At 43.3% G+C, this 18181-nt stretch overlaps 1 protein-coding gene across 3 annotated transcripts in view; it reads left to right on the forward strand.

The window, feature by feature from the left end:
* The first annotated feature begins 4573 nt into the window (after positions 1-4573).
* JARID2 (jumonji and AT-rich interaction domain containing 2) overlaps positions 4574-18181 on the forward strand; it is a 191274-nt gene continuing 177666 nt past the window's right edge. Inside the window, exon 1 of one of the 3 annotated variants that reach the window (XM_081919374.1) lies at positions 4574-5180. In XM_081919374.1, coding sequence (XP_081775500.1) covers positions 5136-5180 — 45 coding nt within the window. In that variant the 5' untranslated portion in view covers positions 4574-5135. Of the gene's footprint in view, positions 5181-7108; positions 7253-18181 lie in introns of those variants that run through there. The other 2 variants (XM_081919375.1, XM_081919373.1) reach the window with 2 other exon arrangements.

Consider the following 18181-nt stretch of genomic DNA (forward strand, 5'->3'; position numbering starts at 1 on the left):
TGCTGGGAGAAGGTAAAGTTCCTTCTTGCCAGAGGTCTGACAACTTTCAGAAGGTCTCATCACTCCTCCTCCCATCATTCCTCCATCTGCTTTGGTTCCTCAGGGCACTCTCCATGGGACTCCTTAAACTGCAAGGCATGAGGCATGTGAACCCAGAATTCTCACATGTTGCTTCCAACCATTTCATGTGTCATGTGCAAATTGAAAATAGTGGCCTTACTGGTGAGATAGGCTCTTTGTCATTTTATGGTGTAGGCAAAACCTGCACACCAGTCCTGGCAGGTTATGGGTACCAACCCCTATGAACGGAAAACTCTATGGACAGCCTTCTCCCTGCAATACACATGCCCTTTATTCTGCACACCCTCTAGTGCAAAATTAAAATAAGTTAAGAATAAATGTGGAAGAGGTAGCAGAAACAGTATGAAGGTGGGGAGGATAATTTACACAAAATCACCTAGTAAAGGCATTCCTAAACTAGGCAGCAGATGCAGTATAGCATTTATGAATATTTTGATGGAAGCTTCTTGCACATAAATAACAAAAATAATGAAGGAAAAGCTAGAAGGTTTTTTTACTTGATGTGTTAGTTTTCCACATGCAAGGAAGTTGTTGCTGTTGATTTTTAATTGGAGTTAACGAAAAAACACACACACCATACTTCCCCACCTGTCACTGTATAAGCTAGGAAGGACTCTACCACATGAATTCACTAATTATGTTATCTGGCTAAAAGATGGGAAGAATACACAAGAAAACAGGTATTTTCAGGGGCACTGTTTAAAGCTTGCCGCAGCAGACACAACATTCCAGGAAGTCAGTTGACTCAGCACCTTTCAAATGGGATGCCAGCCAACTTGCGCAATGCCTTTTGCTGTCCAATAGAGGAACAAATAAGTTATCTTTCAGACAAGACCATTTGCATCCTTTCAAGACCACATGAATGGATCGCCTTCCCAGCAGCAAGTACATGTTCTATTCCTCCTCTATACTTTGTTCATTAGAATAAACTTGCTAACTCACTTTTGAGGCCTACCACAATTAGTCTCTCTAATTGGCTTATGGAGAGTGCTGCATGAATGTATCAGGCTTTTTACTTAAATTGTTTGTTTTATTAAAGTCTTCATATGGATGACTGATCACAAGAGAAACGTGTTTTTCCAAGTCTGCTTATTAGGAAGAGAGGAGTGTAGAATACTGATCAGATCATTCCCGAAACAGAGCGCTAGTGCCTGCCTCTTCCAAAGTATAAAGCTGGGATCAAGAGGGTATACATACACCAATTTTTTTCCATGCATCATGGACAAATCTAACCTTCTTACATGTTAAAAGCACTTTACTATTCCACTAACCTAGCTCAAATAGATTTCAATTAAATCACAGCTTTTTATTAAAGACAACAGTAAGATGCATTTGACAATGTCGCCAGCTTAATCCAAAAGCAATCAAATGTTAAAATGGTAGCATAAAAATCTCGTAAAATTAGAAGGCCTGGGGGAAATAAAGTTAAGAAGCCTTTTAAGAAGACAAATGAAGGTGCCAGGCCTACATTCTTCAGGGGAAACTGGGGTGTCCCAAACAAGAAGGCCCAGGCGGTGTCTGATGATGGGATACTTGGTATTTGGTATCTTTAATTTGGAAGTAGGTATCCCTTTCCAAGGTTGCGGACAGCTTTTAAAGCAAGCCTCAGTGCGTGGAATTGTGTCTGAAAGTGGCCTGCGAGTTAGTGTAGCTCTTTAAGCATCACTGAAATGTCTTCTCAATGACTAGACCCTGAAGCTAATTGCAGTTTGAGAGCAGTCTTCAAAGGTAGTCCCTCATATAACTTACAGCTTAGAAAACTCCTTAACAGTTTTCTGTAGCAATTAATACCTTAATCATTTCTAGACCGGAGTATTGGAATGCTCTCTCTCTTTGGGGCTGCTTCTGAATAGCCTGGAAACTGCAACAGGTAAAAAATGTGGCTGCTGGGGGATTGACTGCTGCAGGGCAAATAAAGCATATAACAAGGGTTGCCATATGTCCAGAATTCCCCGAACATAGCTGGGATTCGGTTGTCAGAAACGGGGATTCAGTTGCCAGAAAAATCTGGACGTATAGATTTTGCAGATTTCATTTTAAAAAGGACACATTCTACTCATGTAAAAACACGTTGATTCCCGGACCGTCCGCGGGCTGGATTTAGAAGGCGATTGAGCCAGATCCAGCCCCCGGGCCTTAGTTTGGCTACCCATGCTTTAAGTCCTAAATGGTCTAGAGACGCAGGATACCTTAAAGAACACCTACTACCCTATGATACAAATCACAAGGTGAAATCTTAATTGGATACCTGGCTTAGTGTGTACCCACTGTTTAAAGTGTGGCTGGTGGTAATGTGAGACAGGGCCGCCTTTGAGGTGATGCTGAAGCTGTGATATTCCTTCCCTAAGGAAGTTCTGAGTTGACGTGCATAGGATTGATTTGTTTGGAACAAGCCCTATAAATGGACCCGCAAGATGAATTAGACCATGATAAAGAAAGCAAGAGGCCAAGTAAGTGCCAAACTTACAGTTTATAGCAGGAAGAGACTAAAACGATCCTTTACTGTCCTGTGCCATATTTATTAAAGGTGTTTTTGCTATCCATACCAATTTTATTTAATTTTTTTGTCTGAGATTGCTACTGGTAGCAAAAAGCCCTGGAAACTTATACATAAATACATTCATTAAAATATGCCCTTTGCACTGGGCTGCCTGATGCTATATACAAGCTAAACACACACACACAATATGATACAGCAGGGTTTCCTACAGCATTAGAGAAAGGCGGAGGGGTATGACCTTAAAATACCTTGGAGACATGTTGAGCAAGTTTTCTATAAACCAGGCTTATTGTCCTGAGGTAACACCGGCTGGAAACCCAAGCTGTAGTCTCCCAAGAACTACTAAGCAACCAGCAAGAGGTATTTTCTGTCCAGCTTGTAATTTAGATAAATGCTCTTTTTATTGCTGCTTTTTAAAAGGCAATGTAATCCCTATTTTCCCAAGAAAAAGCCTGCCTCTAGAATGTGGCCCTTTTGGGTATTCCCCTTCTAGGAAAAGCGCATCCTTCTCAGACGATTTTCTCTCTCCTCCTCCAGTCAAGACCCATTCTCTCCATGGGCCACGGTGTGATCCTATGCATGCTTCGTTGTAACTGGAGAGATGGGGGGGGGGGGCCTCAGGCTGCATGGCAACCCCATGGCAACTCCTTACCAACGTCCCCCACCCCACCCCATTATGAACTTTTTCACTTTTTCCTCAGTTCCTCCATATGCTATCGATGATTCTTAGGTTGCATTTCCTGCCCTTGATCTCCTCATCTGCGCCCGCGCTGGCCTGGCCTCCTCTTTTTTCCATAGCCATCCAATCGAACAGCCCACAACTCCCTCACCCTCTTCTGTCTCCAGCATCCCCTTTACTTAAACCGCATGGACGCAATACGAAATATAAAACGAGAGAGAGATATATACACACACAAACACGTACATATGCATATACACACACACACACATATGCATATATATTTGCATATGCATTATGTATATTAACCAGGCAGGCCCGTCTCCCCCTTGGCTGACGCCTCCTCGCCGAAGCCACGACCTCGCTGCAAGCGCAGCCGGACTCGTCACGGCGCCGCACGCGCGCAAGAGCCGCCTCCGCTTGCGCCCAGGCTTGGCACCGAAAGGGGGCGGGGCGGGAGGTGAAAGAAAGGTGCCTCGAGGACAATCCCTCTCCCGGCGCCCAATCAGGCCATCCCTGCCGCAGCTGCGCGCGCCGCCCAGCCTGGGACTTGTAGTTTCTCCCTGCAATTATTGTAGCCATTTTGTGGTGAGGGGACTACAACTTTTCCGGAGACCAAGGGCGATTCGAACGCACCCGTGCGCGGAGCTGCTGCTGCTGTTGCTGCTGCTTCTCCTGCTTCTCCCCCTCCTCTTTCTCCTTCTCCCTCACCTCCTCCTCCTCCTCCTCCTTGCTTCCTCCCCTCCCGGGCACGCGAGGCAGAGCCCCCCCCCCCCAGGACCGCGACCCGGGCCCTTTGCGCACGGAGAGCGGGAGATGTAGCCGGGCGAGGAGGTCGCGTTTGCTCGCCAGGCGAAGGGGGAGGGAGGGCAAGGGAGGACAATTAAAGAGCTTTGCAGACACAGAAAGGAGAAGAGCTGGCGGCGGAGCGTGTCGCGGGCGCAGGGATTGTCCTCAAATTCTGCACCGGGATTCCTCGCCCCGGCGGAGTCAGCTGCGCTCGGCGCCTTCGGCTGGAGAGCGGCCCCCGGGCGGGTGAGGGCGGAAGGACGACCGGGGCACGGCTGCCCAGCGGCACGGCACGGCTGGGCTTGCAGCTGCGGGGATGCAGCCGGAGTGATCTCTTTGCGGCTGGGACCACGTTAAGAATTGAGGCGAAGCCCTAACCCTTCTCTCTCTCCTCTCTCTGCCTCCCCCTCTCCCTCTCCCTCATCCCCTCTCGCCCCCCCCACTCCGGTCTGCCTGCCTGCCTGTCTATCTATATACATAATATAATATTTTTTAAAAATCGGGCCATTTAAAGTTGCTGCTGGAGAGCTAGCTGCTCTCATTGGTGGGGCGGAGGGGGAAACTGAAGAAGCAGACTCCTACGGGGTGTGTGTGCGTGCGTGCGTGTGAGTGCAGCCTTCAGTGCTGCTGGAGTTGTCTGTGCTGCAGCAGTAGAAACGTGACTTCCAACATTAAAAAAAATACCTTCCCCTTTCAAATCTTTTCTCGGCTCTTCAATATGTAAACTACGCCTCGGACACTACGGGCCTACGGATCGCTTTGGTGGCCTGGGAAAAAGAAAAAGAGGACATCAAGGGCGGTTTTGTGTGTCTGTAGGGTGTAAAATTTCCATTATGAATCTCTAAAGTGATTTTTCTTTTTTTGGTGGTTTGCTCTACATTTGTATTTTTTCTTCTTTTTTGACCCCACCACCCAACATATTGGATTTATTGCAAGGAGGATTGTATTGTGTGCGAAGAAAATCGGATTACAAGAAACCACTACAAACAAGAAACAAAAAAAGGGATTTTTTTTCCTCCAAATTGGTTGCGGCTTTTAATTCATGAAGCAATTTCCCCCATTTGCAATCAGAATCTGGATATCAGAATGAGCAAAGAAAGACCCAAGAGGAATATAATTCAAAAGAAATACGTAAGTGGTTATACCGGATCATTTATCTCTTTGATTTTTTTGGAAATGTTCATGAATGTCAAGTTTACAGCTAGCGGTGGCTTTAAAGAATATCTAGAAATGTTGGCTTTTCGTCCGCTGGGAATGGGGGGGGCGGGAATTCTCAAAAGCCTCTTTTAACTGTAAAGCGGGTTTAAAAACGAGATTCGTGTAGCGATACCTCAAGTGAATAAATGTATTGACCTCAAATGACACAATCATAATCTAGTTTTAGAAGATGAAAGACACGGTGCTTGGGGGGCTGCTGCGATAATGCAACTAAACTGCTTTCTCAAGCGGATTTACTAATATTTCACTTTGCATGCAAATGATCACATTATTATAACATATATTTAGGGGTTTGAGAAGGCACTGTGGTTGTTCGGCGAGACTGTTAACTTGAAATCTAATATCTGGTTATGGCGTGCTTGCTTCTTCTACTCCCCCATCAAATCTCGTGTATGTGATCGTTGGCTTATCTAGCTTGCAATAGAACCAAGCCAGTTGGGGATCATGTTACAAGGAATGTATTTGCAAGGCCTGACTTTAATATTCGGGGAAATGGCTTGGAGTTTTGTTAATTTGGTGTGGGCTCACGGAGAAATTGGTTTACCGTTCAGAAAGATGCTTTGAAATTTGAAGAGCCCAACGATCTAGCTAATGGTGTGTGCCTTCGTATCGTGTAGTCAGTCACGGGATAACCTTTTCCAATTGTAGAAATGTGTAGAAATTGCTGAGGCCGTGCCTTTTTTTCTTGGCTCTAGCCATGGTTTGATTGGGATGGGGGAGTTATTTTAAGTTTGCAGCAACAGAGTGGATTAGTCAGATGTGCAGGCAGTCCTAATGGTGGTTTAAAAACAAAAACAAATGCGGCTTTTACTCTGGTTAGAATACCTTTCTTGAATATAAGTGGCTCAAGATGACAAAAAGTTGCTTACAGTATAGTGTGTTTATCGTTTGTAAGCAGAACATTTGTTATGGGGCGCCTGTGTCCTGATGGTGGGGGTGTTCTTCTGACTTCCCCATTGATTTTAATAAATACTTCATAAAGTCACAGTAGACTTCGACAGAGTTTTCCCTCCTGTTTTTGACGTCTGGAAATGTATTTTTTTGAGAAACGTGACTCCAGATAACAATGGGTAACTTTTAAGAAAATTCGCCAACGAACTTGCGAATTAGAAATACATCCGCATTGCAGAGGAACTGAGAGTCTGAAGCAAAAGTATTTTTGTCCAAAAGGGATTGTTTCTGTAGGAAGCCCCCTGATGAACACGCGACTTGTGACTTGTGCCTTGCGCACGTTTCCAGTGCAGCGAAACAAAGCAGGAAAAGGGGTGGGGAATTCGCGGCGTGTTTTCCTTTTTCCAAGCCAAAATCTGTTTTTAGATACTCTTACGTCTGCACGACTGAACAATGCAACTCTATCGCGTTCATGAGGCTTGCTGTGGAAAAAGAAGAGAAGTGGTGCCACTCCTCTCTCTCCACGACCTGTTTGGAAAGACACGCTATACTGGAAAAGCCAGACAGCGTTTCGTGTGTTCACACAAGTTTCAGGCTTGTCATGTTACGAGAGCGAGGGGGGGGGGGGGCAAGCGAGACCCGGGAGGCTCTTTTGGCCATGGCAGTGAATCGCGGCCGCAGACAGCAGACATGGCTGCTGCTGCTCCGGCCCTCGGCGGCGCGTGCTGCTCCTGGTTGCATCCGTCTTCTCTCCGGCGGCAGCAACAGGTTAAGCGGGATGTCAGCGCGAGCCCCCGGGTTTCCGGCCACTCAGCTCAAGCCCAGCCGGGGCCAGGTTCTTGTTGTGCTCGTGACGTCACAAAAGGAAGGGCCTGGGCTCGCCGAAAAAAACCTCCCGTCTCCTCAGCGTCCCGAATGCCCCGCCCACCGGTCTGACGTCATGCGCGAGACCCGGTGCGGGCGGACGGATGAGGGAAAGCGGGCTGCTGAGGGGACGGGCCGCTTTGCCAGAGGCGGCGGCGGCGGGGGCGGCAACAGCGAAGGGCGGCTGCGGAGCCCATGGTGGCACCGCTGGCTTAGGCCTCCCTGGCGAGGTGAGCAGGTGTAGCAAGTATTCACATACCTCTGACGTGTCCCTCCGCCTCACCTGCCTACCAGGCTGTCTGAACTGGGCAGTTAGTCTGCTTCCTCCTTGCAGACTTTCTGGGGAAGGGAGGATGGCTGGCCCCATTTCCGTTTGCACGGATGCTGTGAAGAAAGCCCACTCTCCTTTCTCAAAAGTAAGGTGTTTGCACCTTCTGCTATCACATAAATAGCATGTAGTGGCAGAAGCTGATTCTTTTGGGTGCGCAATCCTACCATTTTTGTTAGGTGACCCCTGGGACTGATTGAAATGCCAGTTCACCTGGCTGGCTTTCAACCTCCCATCTCAGTCAGCCTTTTCCTGTGGCCTTCTTGTCCCAAACACTTAACATTGAGTCCTTCGTTGCTAGGCCACTGAAAGGGAGAAATTCATGGAGGACTGTATGCCAAACAGAATGCTTGAAAAGCATTATGAAAGACTGCTAGAATGTTTTGCCCACATCCACTCCACAGTTCAAGAATTCTAAAAACACGTGTAACTCACTTGCATCACTGTCTCGAACATCATAATATTCCTGTGTAACCAGTGTGTGGATTGTGTCTAGTCATTTAGTTGATCTTTCAGTGGGAGAAATCACTGATGAGGAATTCCAGTACGTATAGAATTAATGTATTTCAGCTTGAACAATGGTCCACCTAGTGTCTATATTGCCTCTGTTGCTGGCTGGCTCATGACATTTTACACAGTAAGTATAGATTTGAAGTGGAAGTTTAATGTATCAGTGACTGAAATTCTGTAAGGCTAGATAGTGCTGGAACTCACCAGAGCTATTTTGTCAAATGAAAATGTTTCCTGCTGATGCAGAAATTAGAAAATACAGTATAGCTGTGTACTGTATAGAGATTGTCACCATTCATCAAGAGCCTTTTGAAAAATGCTGTATAGTGATCCCCCCACCCTTAGCATGTATTTTAAATGTGAATACAGGCATCAACAAAGACGCTTCTCACATGATTTGCTGGTTTTACAATGGCAATAAGCAGTATATTTCAATTTGTAGTGCGTTAATAGATTTGTAATAACCCATAAACACAATACATGGGTGTATTTCAATTTTGTTATTTTTTCTGTGAAATTTCTCTTGAATTAATTAGCTATATTAATTAGTTCATTATGGTGGTCTGCTGTGCTCTATTTCCTAAGTATTTTCCCACATGAAGTAGTCTAATTTTGGCTTAAACTTGAGGGAACCAATATCCTCGCTTGCATACAGAGAACTTTGTAGTTCTTCAACAATATTGAAGTTCTAAACCTGGCTTTCATAGATGCCAATTCCTGTATTGTTCTTGAAGATGATTAACCAACTGTTTTAAATTCACCATTGTACCTACAGCTGAAGAAAGCATCTTCTCTCACCTGCTCTGGGAAGTCAGCACATTGTAGTGAAGAAGGCACTGGACTCTTCCCTGGGAGGCCTGTGTTCAAATGACAGTTCAGCCATGAAGCTCACTATGCAACTTTAGGTTGCAATATATCAGTCAAACCTACTGCACGAAGTTGTGGATTTGGAGGAGAGCTGTGAGCTCCTTGGATGAAAGACAAGCTTACAGATGTTTTAAAAATAATTAATAAATTAAAATGCACACAGTTGGCTGATCCTATGAGCCATTGTGCCAGCAAATATGTAATACTAGTGCTGTAACTTGATGGATGTAGCCATTAGAGTTGTTGCAGGGCTATGTATTTTACAAATGGGATGCAGGTACAGAGGACTCATTTTAAAATTATGTCTGCGGCAGAATTTGAACCCATGGTCTGCTAGACGAAACATGTTCTTGTATTGTATGATATTTTCTTGCCTTCAGAGGTGGTTGTGGAGGATCCATCTGTGTACAGTGATGGTCAAATCCTGAGTATCTGGGGTTTATGACACTGTTCAGATTCACTAGAGTTCTTAAAATATTTTATAAATCTTGTTAATTTAATGTGGTGTTATTTAATGGCATGGGAGCAGAAGACGTTTCCCATGAGAGTAGCATGTCTTGTAGCACTAAAGAAATGTACTGGAATGTGCTGTGAATTTAGCCTAGAAGAGTGGAATTCATCTCTGGTTGGCACTTGAGCTACTCCTGCTAAGTGAGATCAAGGTTATTTTCCTTATTGTGGTGGCATCCATTGAGGAAGGAGAATTGTTCAGTCTTTGGCTACTGAATGTTATTTATGTCCGTTTATGATGACTAAGCTGTCTTTTTTATTGTTTGGAAACTAAGCCTTGTGTTTCACCATTTGAAGGGGCTGGACTTCTGAGAATATACCCATGCTCCAGGGCTTGTACTGTATTCTAGTAGCATTCCTGGTACAAATTGATGCGCTTAGCAAATCCCTAAATAGCTTGAGCCATACATAACTTGTAACTACTTATTATATCCTATTGCAATTCCTAAGATTGCCAGGAGTATTTTCTTTAGTATACCATCATTGCCTTGGGCTTGAACATCAAAGACAGCCTTCTCCAACTTGGTGTAGTGGCTGGAGTGGTGGATTTAGCCTGAGTTCAAATCCTCATTCAGCTGTGGCATTTGATAATCACTCTTTCTCAGCATCATTCTCCTCCTCTGTGTAATGGAAATAACAAAAGCCTAAAAGAGATCTGCACATCCAACATAGATCTTCCCATTTATTTATGTACAGTAGTCATTGCAAAGATGCTCGCTGCTTCACTTTTGACTTTTACAAAATCATTTCTGGTGCAAATGTGGGACAGGGTGCCGTATCCATATCTGTGTGGTGTTTCCCAGCCCTGGGAATACTCAAAGTAGTAGAGAATTCTCCAGATTGGGAAGTGACCATACTAAGTTCTAGTTCAGTGGTTTTCAGCTATGTTTCAGAGGCTTATTGGGGGTTCAGGGTTCCTTAATAAGCAAATATGAATTGGTAAACTCTGGGCGGGGCCCAAACTCACCCTGAACAGCTAAAAGAGGCTCTTGGGAGGCCGGAGGGACATTTCTGTTGCCTGAGTGCTGGAAGAAAGACCTGATCGCTGCTGCAAGGCCCATTTTCACTTGGCCCAGGGGCAGGGCCCAGACTCACCCTCTACAGCTAAAAGAGGCTTCTGGGAGGCCACTGGGACATTGCTAGAACAGCTCTTGGTTTGCTGTGGTCAGTGGTCACTGGCTAAAATGTTTTAAAACGTTTTACATGGTTCTCATTTTGGTCCCTCTGTTTAGTTTTTGTTGAGTTGCTGTTGGTTAAATGTTTAGTTGGAGTTGGTGGTTACTGTATTTTAATTTGAGTATAACTGTAAACTGTTTATTGTTTTTGTTGTTGATTTCTATTTATTTAGTGGTCTGTTTGTTGCTTGTATAGGATTCCCCCCCCCAATGTTTGGTTGTATTTTTATATATGTTGCAAGCCACTCAGAGTGGCTGGAGAAACCCAGCCAGATGGGTGGGTTATAGATTAAAAATTATTATTATTATTATTATTATTATTATTATTATTATTATTATTATTATTATTATTATTAGACAAACCTCTGAGAGCTTGCCTGCTACTGCTCATCTTCCCTTTGCTTGTGCACTAGGCCCAGGAGAGCGTTGGATGCATTCTAGGTTGCACTGTTGATTCTCGTAGGACAGTGGTGAGGCCCAGCAGGCTTTGAAAGCATCCTGTCACAGGCAACTCCCCCCTCCCCCAAACACTTTCCAGAAACTTCTATAACATACAGGAATTCCTTAACAGACATGTTTGTATGGGAAAGGGTTCCTTGAAGCGAGAATGTTTTGAATGCCACAGCTGCAGAAAACTGACGGATCATTCCTTTTGTTAGAAATCACCCCCCTCACACACTCCGCAACTGGAAATGTTGCCATTTAGGAATCAAGCTATTCCTTTAGCTGGCCATTTCAAAATCTCAGTCAGTGGCAGCAAGTCAAAAGTACTATAAATGGGTCGTTTTTTTAGTGTTTTTGTGGCCTCCTTGCTGCTTCCATTGGTCACAGTCCAACACAAAGGCACACTTTATGCATGCCTAACTCAGCATTGAATTGTAGCCCATAAGTTTTGCTGGTCTACTGATTTCTTCAAATGTAAACAGGCTTTTTCCTAGCAGATAAGAATCTGCAGTACATTTTGAACTGCAAAAACCAGACAATTCTTTCCTTTGTTATACAGACTTAATATATATATTACAGTGCTACCTGTATGGCATAGAATTTCCATTAGCTTTACAGGCCGTCCTACACCGTGCAAAAGTTTGTTTTTCTGCCTTTCAAGATGTGCAGCACATTCCTATACATGTTTACATAGAAGTAAATTGCACTGAGTTCAGTAAGCTTTACTCTCAGGAAAGTGTGCTTAGTATTACAGTTTAAGGCAAAAGATTTTGCCGTCAGGTATCTGTCTTTAAATCAGGCAAACTGTTCTTTTAAAATCAACAAGAGTTCTGACATTAACAATATTTGTCATATGCACCTAGTGGTACAAAAACTGCCTGAGAAGGGAAGGAGTTTTGTAGCCAACTCCACCTCTATTATCTTGAGCAGGCATCAAATCGGGTGCTATTTAATTCTGGGAACTGCTCCTAATTTTAATTGACCCATCTGCTGCCATCGTCTTAAAACTGTAATGAAATTTCCCAGGCTGTATTTTTGAGGAGGAGCTGAACTTTGCTTTAAACAATCTAACCTGCATCTATTTTGAAGATACTTTTGCTGGTCAGAATTTGGACTTCTATATATATTGGTGTTGAGCTACATCATGTATTGAATTTGGCATTGGAAGTTGAGGCTTTCAGATGTGCAAAGCAGCAAACATAACTTTTCAGTCCAATGTATGTGCCAAGACAATTAACTTTGTTGAACTGCAGCTGAGGAAAATTTTTTAGGACTGCTCATATTTCTGTGTCAGAAATACAGAACTCCAAGCCAAGTTTCAGTTCAAAAAATTCCTACTCAAATTAAGACAATCCTCTCTGTAGTTTTGAGGTTGTTCAGCAGTTAGGCCCAGAACGTTCAAGTGCTTTTTGGAGTGGCATTGAATAATTATGAAAATGTATATTACTTTTTACCTCAGAAGGAAGATAATACTTGTATTTGTGAAGCTGAAGCTGTAGTTGTCTGGGGATCAATGGTATTCATTCTACATAAGCTGCGATGGTGAAAGTTTCATTGTTTCTGAGAGGCATTGAGACAGTAATTTGTTGCCCAAAATGTGATTTAGGTGTGATTTAGAGCAGGGTTTCCCAAACTTGGGTCTCCAGTTGTTTTTGGACTACAATTCCCATCATCCCTGACCATTGGTCCTGCTAGCTATGGATGATGGGAGTTGTGGTCCCAAAAAAGCTGGAGACCCAAGTTTGGGAAACCCTGATTTAGAGCAATCTTATCTAATATTTGGTGGTTAGCTTGTTTTTAATCTATATCTTGCTGAATTGCAGCTTGCTTCTTTGTGGCCTGTGTTACACAATCAAATGAAGTGAGGAAAGATCTAGAATGACTACTTAATGATTGGCTTAAAAATAAATGCGAGTTAGATATAGATAAGAGAGACAGGACCAGAAAGTGACCTTGCTGCTCCATCCTGCCCCATAGCCCCTTGAGCTCCCTCTCCAAATGTTTCTTCTTGAGGGTAGGGGGACTCTGCTGAAGGCACTGAGGGGGAATTGCGGAAAAACTAGGCCAGAGGTACCTTATGCACCTCAACACTTAAGCTATAACGATGTTGCTTTAATATACCTTTTTTGCTATTTAAGTTACACTTGTATATAGCGCCCTTTAGCACTTGGGAAATGCAGCTCATATTTTATGAATAAATAGTATCTCATTAGGACTTTGCGATCCATCTGTAAAAAATGCATCTAGCGAGTAAGTTTGATGTTGCTCTGTGTTGCTTACTGTCTCACAATTCAGTCCTACACATATCTGCTGAGAAGCAAGTCCTGTTGAGTTCAGTGGGGCTTGCTCCCACATGTGTGGGGTGCAATATTGTGGTCTACATTGACAATGTTTACAAAGGAAAGTTACTCCAGAAAGGCAGGGATACAATGTGACTTAATCAGTTTCTGTGACACCTTAAAATAATCACTACCATTTTTATTGTGGCATAAGCTTTCTTGGACTAGAACTCACTTACCTGTAACTGTACCAAAATTGTTACTCTTTATAGTGTCAGGACTCATGTCGAGCTTCCTGCAGTGAGTTAACATGGCTACCTGCCTATGACTTGGTGTTTGTCATCCAGTATACCAGGGCTAGCCACTGTAGTATCCTCCACATGCTGTTGGACTCCAACTCCAACTACATCAGCTGGGGCTGATGGGAATTATAGTCCAACAGCATCTGGAGGGCACTGCCTGGATTACAAATCCAGCTATATAGATCATATTGGTTATATCAGGCATGGCCAAACCTAGCCCTCTAGCTGTTTTGGGACTACAATTCCCATCATCCCTCACTACTGGCCCTGTTAGCTAGGGATGATGGGAGTTGTAGTCCCAAAACAGCTGGAGGGCCAAGTTTGGTCATGCCTGGGTTACATGGTCTCTCTTAAATCATTGCGTTGGAGCCAGAGATCCTATGATTGACTTGCTCATGAACCCTCCTGTGAATGGAAGTGGGTGGGAGGTGATTTTAACTGATTCCCCCCTTGATCCATTGGAATTTCCAGAAATCTGCTCTGAACAGTTGGAGGGCCCTCTGGGAAGAATGTGGAAGCTAGTGTAGGAGAAGGGGAAATTGGCAAAACTTGCCTCTCCTCCATGAATGGATGAAGCCACTGTTATTTTTGCTACATTTCCCAGACATGGTAATTCACATATTTTTAATAGTAATTGAATATAAAATTATTTTTCCAGGAATGTCTGGTGATTACTGTTGAAGGCTTCATATTAAGTTTAATTATCTGTTTGAGTTTTCTCAGTTTAATTTTTATAAACTTGTTATAGCAAAAATTCTTCACTTGTTGATTTTATACGGGAAGGAAGGACTGGAAATCAGAGTTTGATATTGCATGTTGGTGGAACTCTGATTTATAGTTCTGAATTTCCCCCCTACAAACCATAGTTTGCCAGTTCAGAAGTAACTGTTGCAAATCAAGAGTTGCACAAAAAACAAGAAACAAGGACATTGTTAATCCATACAGGCAGGGAGTGGCAGGGTGAGTGCATAAACACAGGACTCATGGTGCTTCTGAACTGAGTTGAATGAGGTCATAGCGACTATAGCATCAAGTGACAACTTGAATGTGTGCAAAATGCTGTTGCAGATCAAGCACAGCTGACAATATGGTGGAGAGCCTACCCCCCCACCCCTTTGTCTTTTTTACAGGCCAGTTGCCTATTCTCATCCTGTGCTTTCCATAGAATGCAAGACAACAGTTTTTTTTCTATGATAGGCAGAAAGGGAACCAGTGGACCACAAAGCAGAAGGCGTGGTTACTGCATCATTTTGTGCTACCTCAGAACTCCTAAAGAATAAGGCCGGATCTCTGGTCTATTGGCAAACTCAAAAACACAGTTTTTTGCTGGTTGCTGTTAACACATTCAGCGCACAATCCATCAAGTGATGTTCATGCATGTGCAAATCGGTTCACAGTCTGAGTAATGGATTGCTTTTGAGTAACGGAGTGCTTTTTCCCCTAAAAAGATATTTAGGGCTACTGTCATTTTGACTCAAGAAAATCACTGGGAAAGGAAATGAACTCACCATTGGATTCACAAAAAGTTTATGGGTATGCGTCCCCCTGCATCCTCCCAGAAAAAAGCACTGCCTATATAATTGCCTATATTTCCATTTATTTATTTTTAATCCTATAGTTTTCCTCCCCCTGCTTGGGTCAGTTTCATTTATAGTGCTGTAAATGTAGCAGTCTGTTGTTTGCATGGCTTGTGTTCCAATGCAATTTCAGCTCTAAATCCTTCACTGGTCTCCTGTGGGTTTTGGAACCTAGTGGTCAGGGATTCTTCTTAAAATGTGGTGACCAGAACTGGACACAGTACTCCAGGTGTGGTCTGACCAAGGCAGAGAGGTATTACTACTTCCATCGATTTGGACAATATACTTCTATTGGTTCAGCCTAGACTAGTATTTAATTTTTATTTATTTTTTTGCTGCTGCATCACAGTGTTGACTCATGTTATGCTAGGGGTCTACTGAGACCCCTAGATTCTCTTCACATTTACTACTGGCAAGCCTAAGAACACCTAAAGCCAGCCTGCTGCTTTTGCAATGATGGGGCATAAATGGAATAAAACAATCATTTTACCAGAAATGGCAACACTGATTTTTCAACCCACATTCTTCAGAGGCAAAAAAAAAGGTCTCTCGTGGCTTGTTTGTTGTAGAAGCAAAAGCATTCAGTAATTGAATGTTTTGAGATGTTTTGTATTCTTATATCGGGAATTAACTGTATTTCCTCTCTTCATAAAATATATTTCTCTTTGAATTTCCCTTTAAAGAGTATGTCCAGACAAGGAATATCCTGACCACAATCCCTGGTTTACCCGGTGTCTTTTAAAGTTATAGCTAAATTACAAAGATACCTCAGATGTGGGTTTGAACTTCCTTCCAGCTGCCACAAGCCTCCCTATTTTGTGGCTCTTTGCCTTGTTTTTCCCCTCGCCACCCCCAGCCAAGAAAGAAAAAAAGATAAAGAAAAGTTGTATCTGAAAAAAGCTCTGGAAGATTAGCAGATCTAATAGCTTAAATATTAAAATCTTTATTCATAATACCACTGCATTTATGTTTCATGTGTGCCTCAGATCCTGTTAGTAAAGGAAGGTCTCCTGAGTCCATCATAGTTCCTAGGAGATTCAGCAGAATTCAAACCCTGCATGTAGTACATCTGGATGTTATAGAAAACAGGTTGATGGATAACCCAGCAGGGTTGCTCTTGCCTTATTGCCTGCTAGATATCCTAATGATGCTAAAGCTTTCCCTTCTCTCCTCCACTCTCCGAAACATGCACATAAGACTAACATAATGCCAATAATGCATTAGTTAAATGGCAGTTTAGTCTTAAATACACTTACCAGGGAGTAGGCCTCTTTGAACATAGTGACCCTTGCTTCTAAGTAAATATGCCTAGGATTGTGCTGTCATAGTATTTTTCTGGGTTGCAGGAAGTTCATGCGGAGTCTGAGGCTCCACAAACAAACAATTGAAGTTTACTTCTTAGAAACATAAAAATTGCAGCAGTTGCTAGATAACCTGAAGGCGTGAAATGGCTAGAATTGGTTACCATGCTGTCAATTGACATGGAGATTGCCTCTTTTTGCAGTTTCAGGCAGAAACCCCAAATTGTGAGCCAAGCTGAGGTGCTTTTAAGACATTTCCTTTCTACAAGGAGACTAGTGCTAGCCCTTTAAATTTTTTAATTGACTCCTCAAGCAAGTTACAGTCCACAGAGTATACATTACGTTAGGGATATAATATAGGTGAAAGGTGGTTTTTTAAAAGTTTTTTCCCTTTTGGTTACCGGCAGTTGATGTCTGATCCAGGTTCCAGTCTCTTCCACAGGGAGGAGGAAACTGCAGGTGGACTCATTGACTGGCTAATGTCAAAAGATGCCAACCCACAGAAAAAAGCCTTGAGATCTCCAGTGCAATTGCCTGAATTTGCTCTAAGGCTGCCTTTATAAGCACAGAGGGTTCCATTAAGCCATTGCTGCGTGATTTCTCAGGACCAAGTGCATTTAGATTTAATGTACCTGGCTCAAGACACTTCTCTGTTTAATCAAGCGGCTGCTTATTTTGGCTGATTTTTAAGGTGCTGTTTGTTAATTGTGGCATTTACTCAGCCCCACGTGGGTTAGCCAGTTCCTGATTATCATTCCATGTTAAAACTGTTGAAGGAGCCGCTGCGACTCCTAGCAGAGACTCCAGAGGCGGAAACCTTAGTGTGAACAGGCTGCAGCAGGCTAAGGGCCCAGCTATGTATTACATGCACATGTGTGTTAACCAAAACCTGACAGCTGCTTCCTCAGAAAGCGGTTATGGGGCTGGATGTGTTTTGAGTTGAGAGAGCAATCCTTTGGGGCCAGAGGAAGGCCGAGGTGCTTAACCCATATGCATCTGGAAGGAAAGTGTTTCTTAAAAGCATTGACGCAAGCCATGCAGTTCTCCCTTCAATTGCTTGTTGCAGCCCCTCTCCGCAAGAAGCAAAATGTTTTGTTTATTCATTCATGGCAACCTACATCCATCCCTCCATCTCTGCACAAGGGAGAGTTTTGGCAAGTAGTGATATTTCAGGTATAATTGAGAATAAGATGGAAGATTCGGCTGCAGAAGCCTTAAAAATGCTGGGAATCCCCTGTCAACCTTTCCATGTATGCCAAGAATGGAAATTTCTTACTTATATAGCACACTAAATGATAATCTTTCTTGCTGAATGCTGCTGCTTGGCTTTTGGGGGTGACAGTGGCGATGGGGGGTAGGAACATCTTGGAAATCTGTTTCATATAGAAGTGACCTTTATTAAGAGTCTTTCCGGCCTGCTTTTTCATTTTTCTTGTGTTCAGTAAACTGGGATCTGTCTATCTATACCTCTCTTTTCAGTTGATCACTCTGCTGAGATGGCCAGCTTTGTCTTTCATATCCTTGCAACGTGAAACTTGTAATCAGCCCAGGCTGTGCTATCAAATTTGTTTTTAAATATATTAAAAATGCTTACAAGAGCTAATTTTGTAGGGTGTAGTTCTCACTCTGAATGTCATGTGGAATATTTTGCAATAATGCCTAGGTTAACAATGATAGTCTTGCTGTATTGTGGAGAAAAAAGAAGGCTTCTGTTCAAACCCAGCTGGATTTCAGGCTTAATTCATTGCTCTATGGTGGGATCACCACAGCTGCTATGGGGGCCTTTACAAATGCAAAAAAGCTGTCAGTGTTTGTTTTATCCAATGCATAAGCGATGAGGCCAAGTTGAGGAATCCATTCCAACAT

This window comes from Podarcis melisellensis (genome assembly GCF_964234715.1).
Source record: "Podarcis melisellensis genome assembly, chromosome: 7".
Classification (NCBI taxonomy): Eukaryota; Metazoa; Chordata; class Lepidosauria; order Squamata; family Lacertidae; genus Podarcis; species Podarcis melisellensis.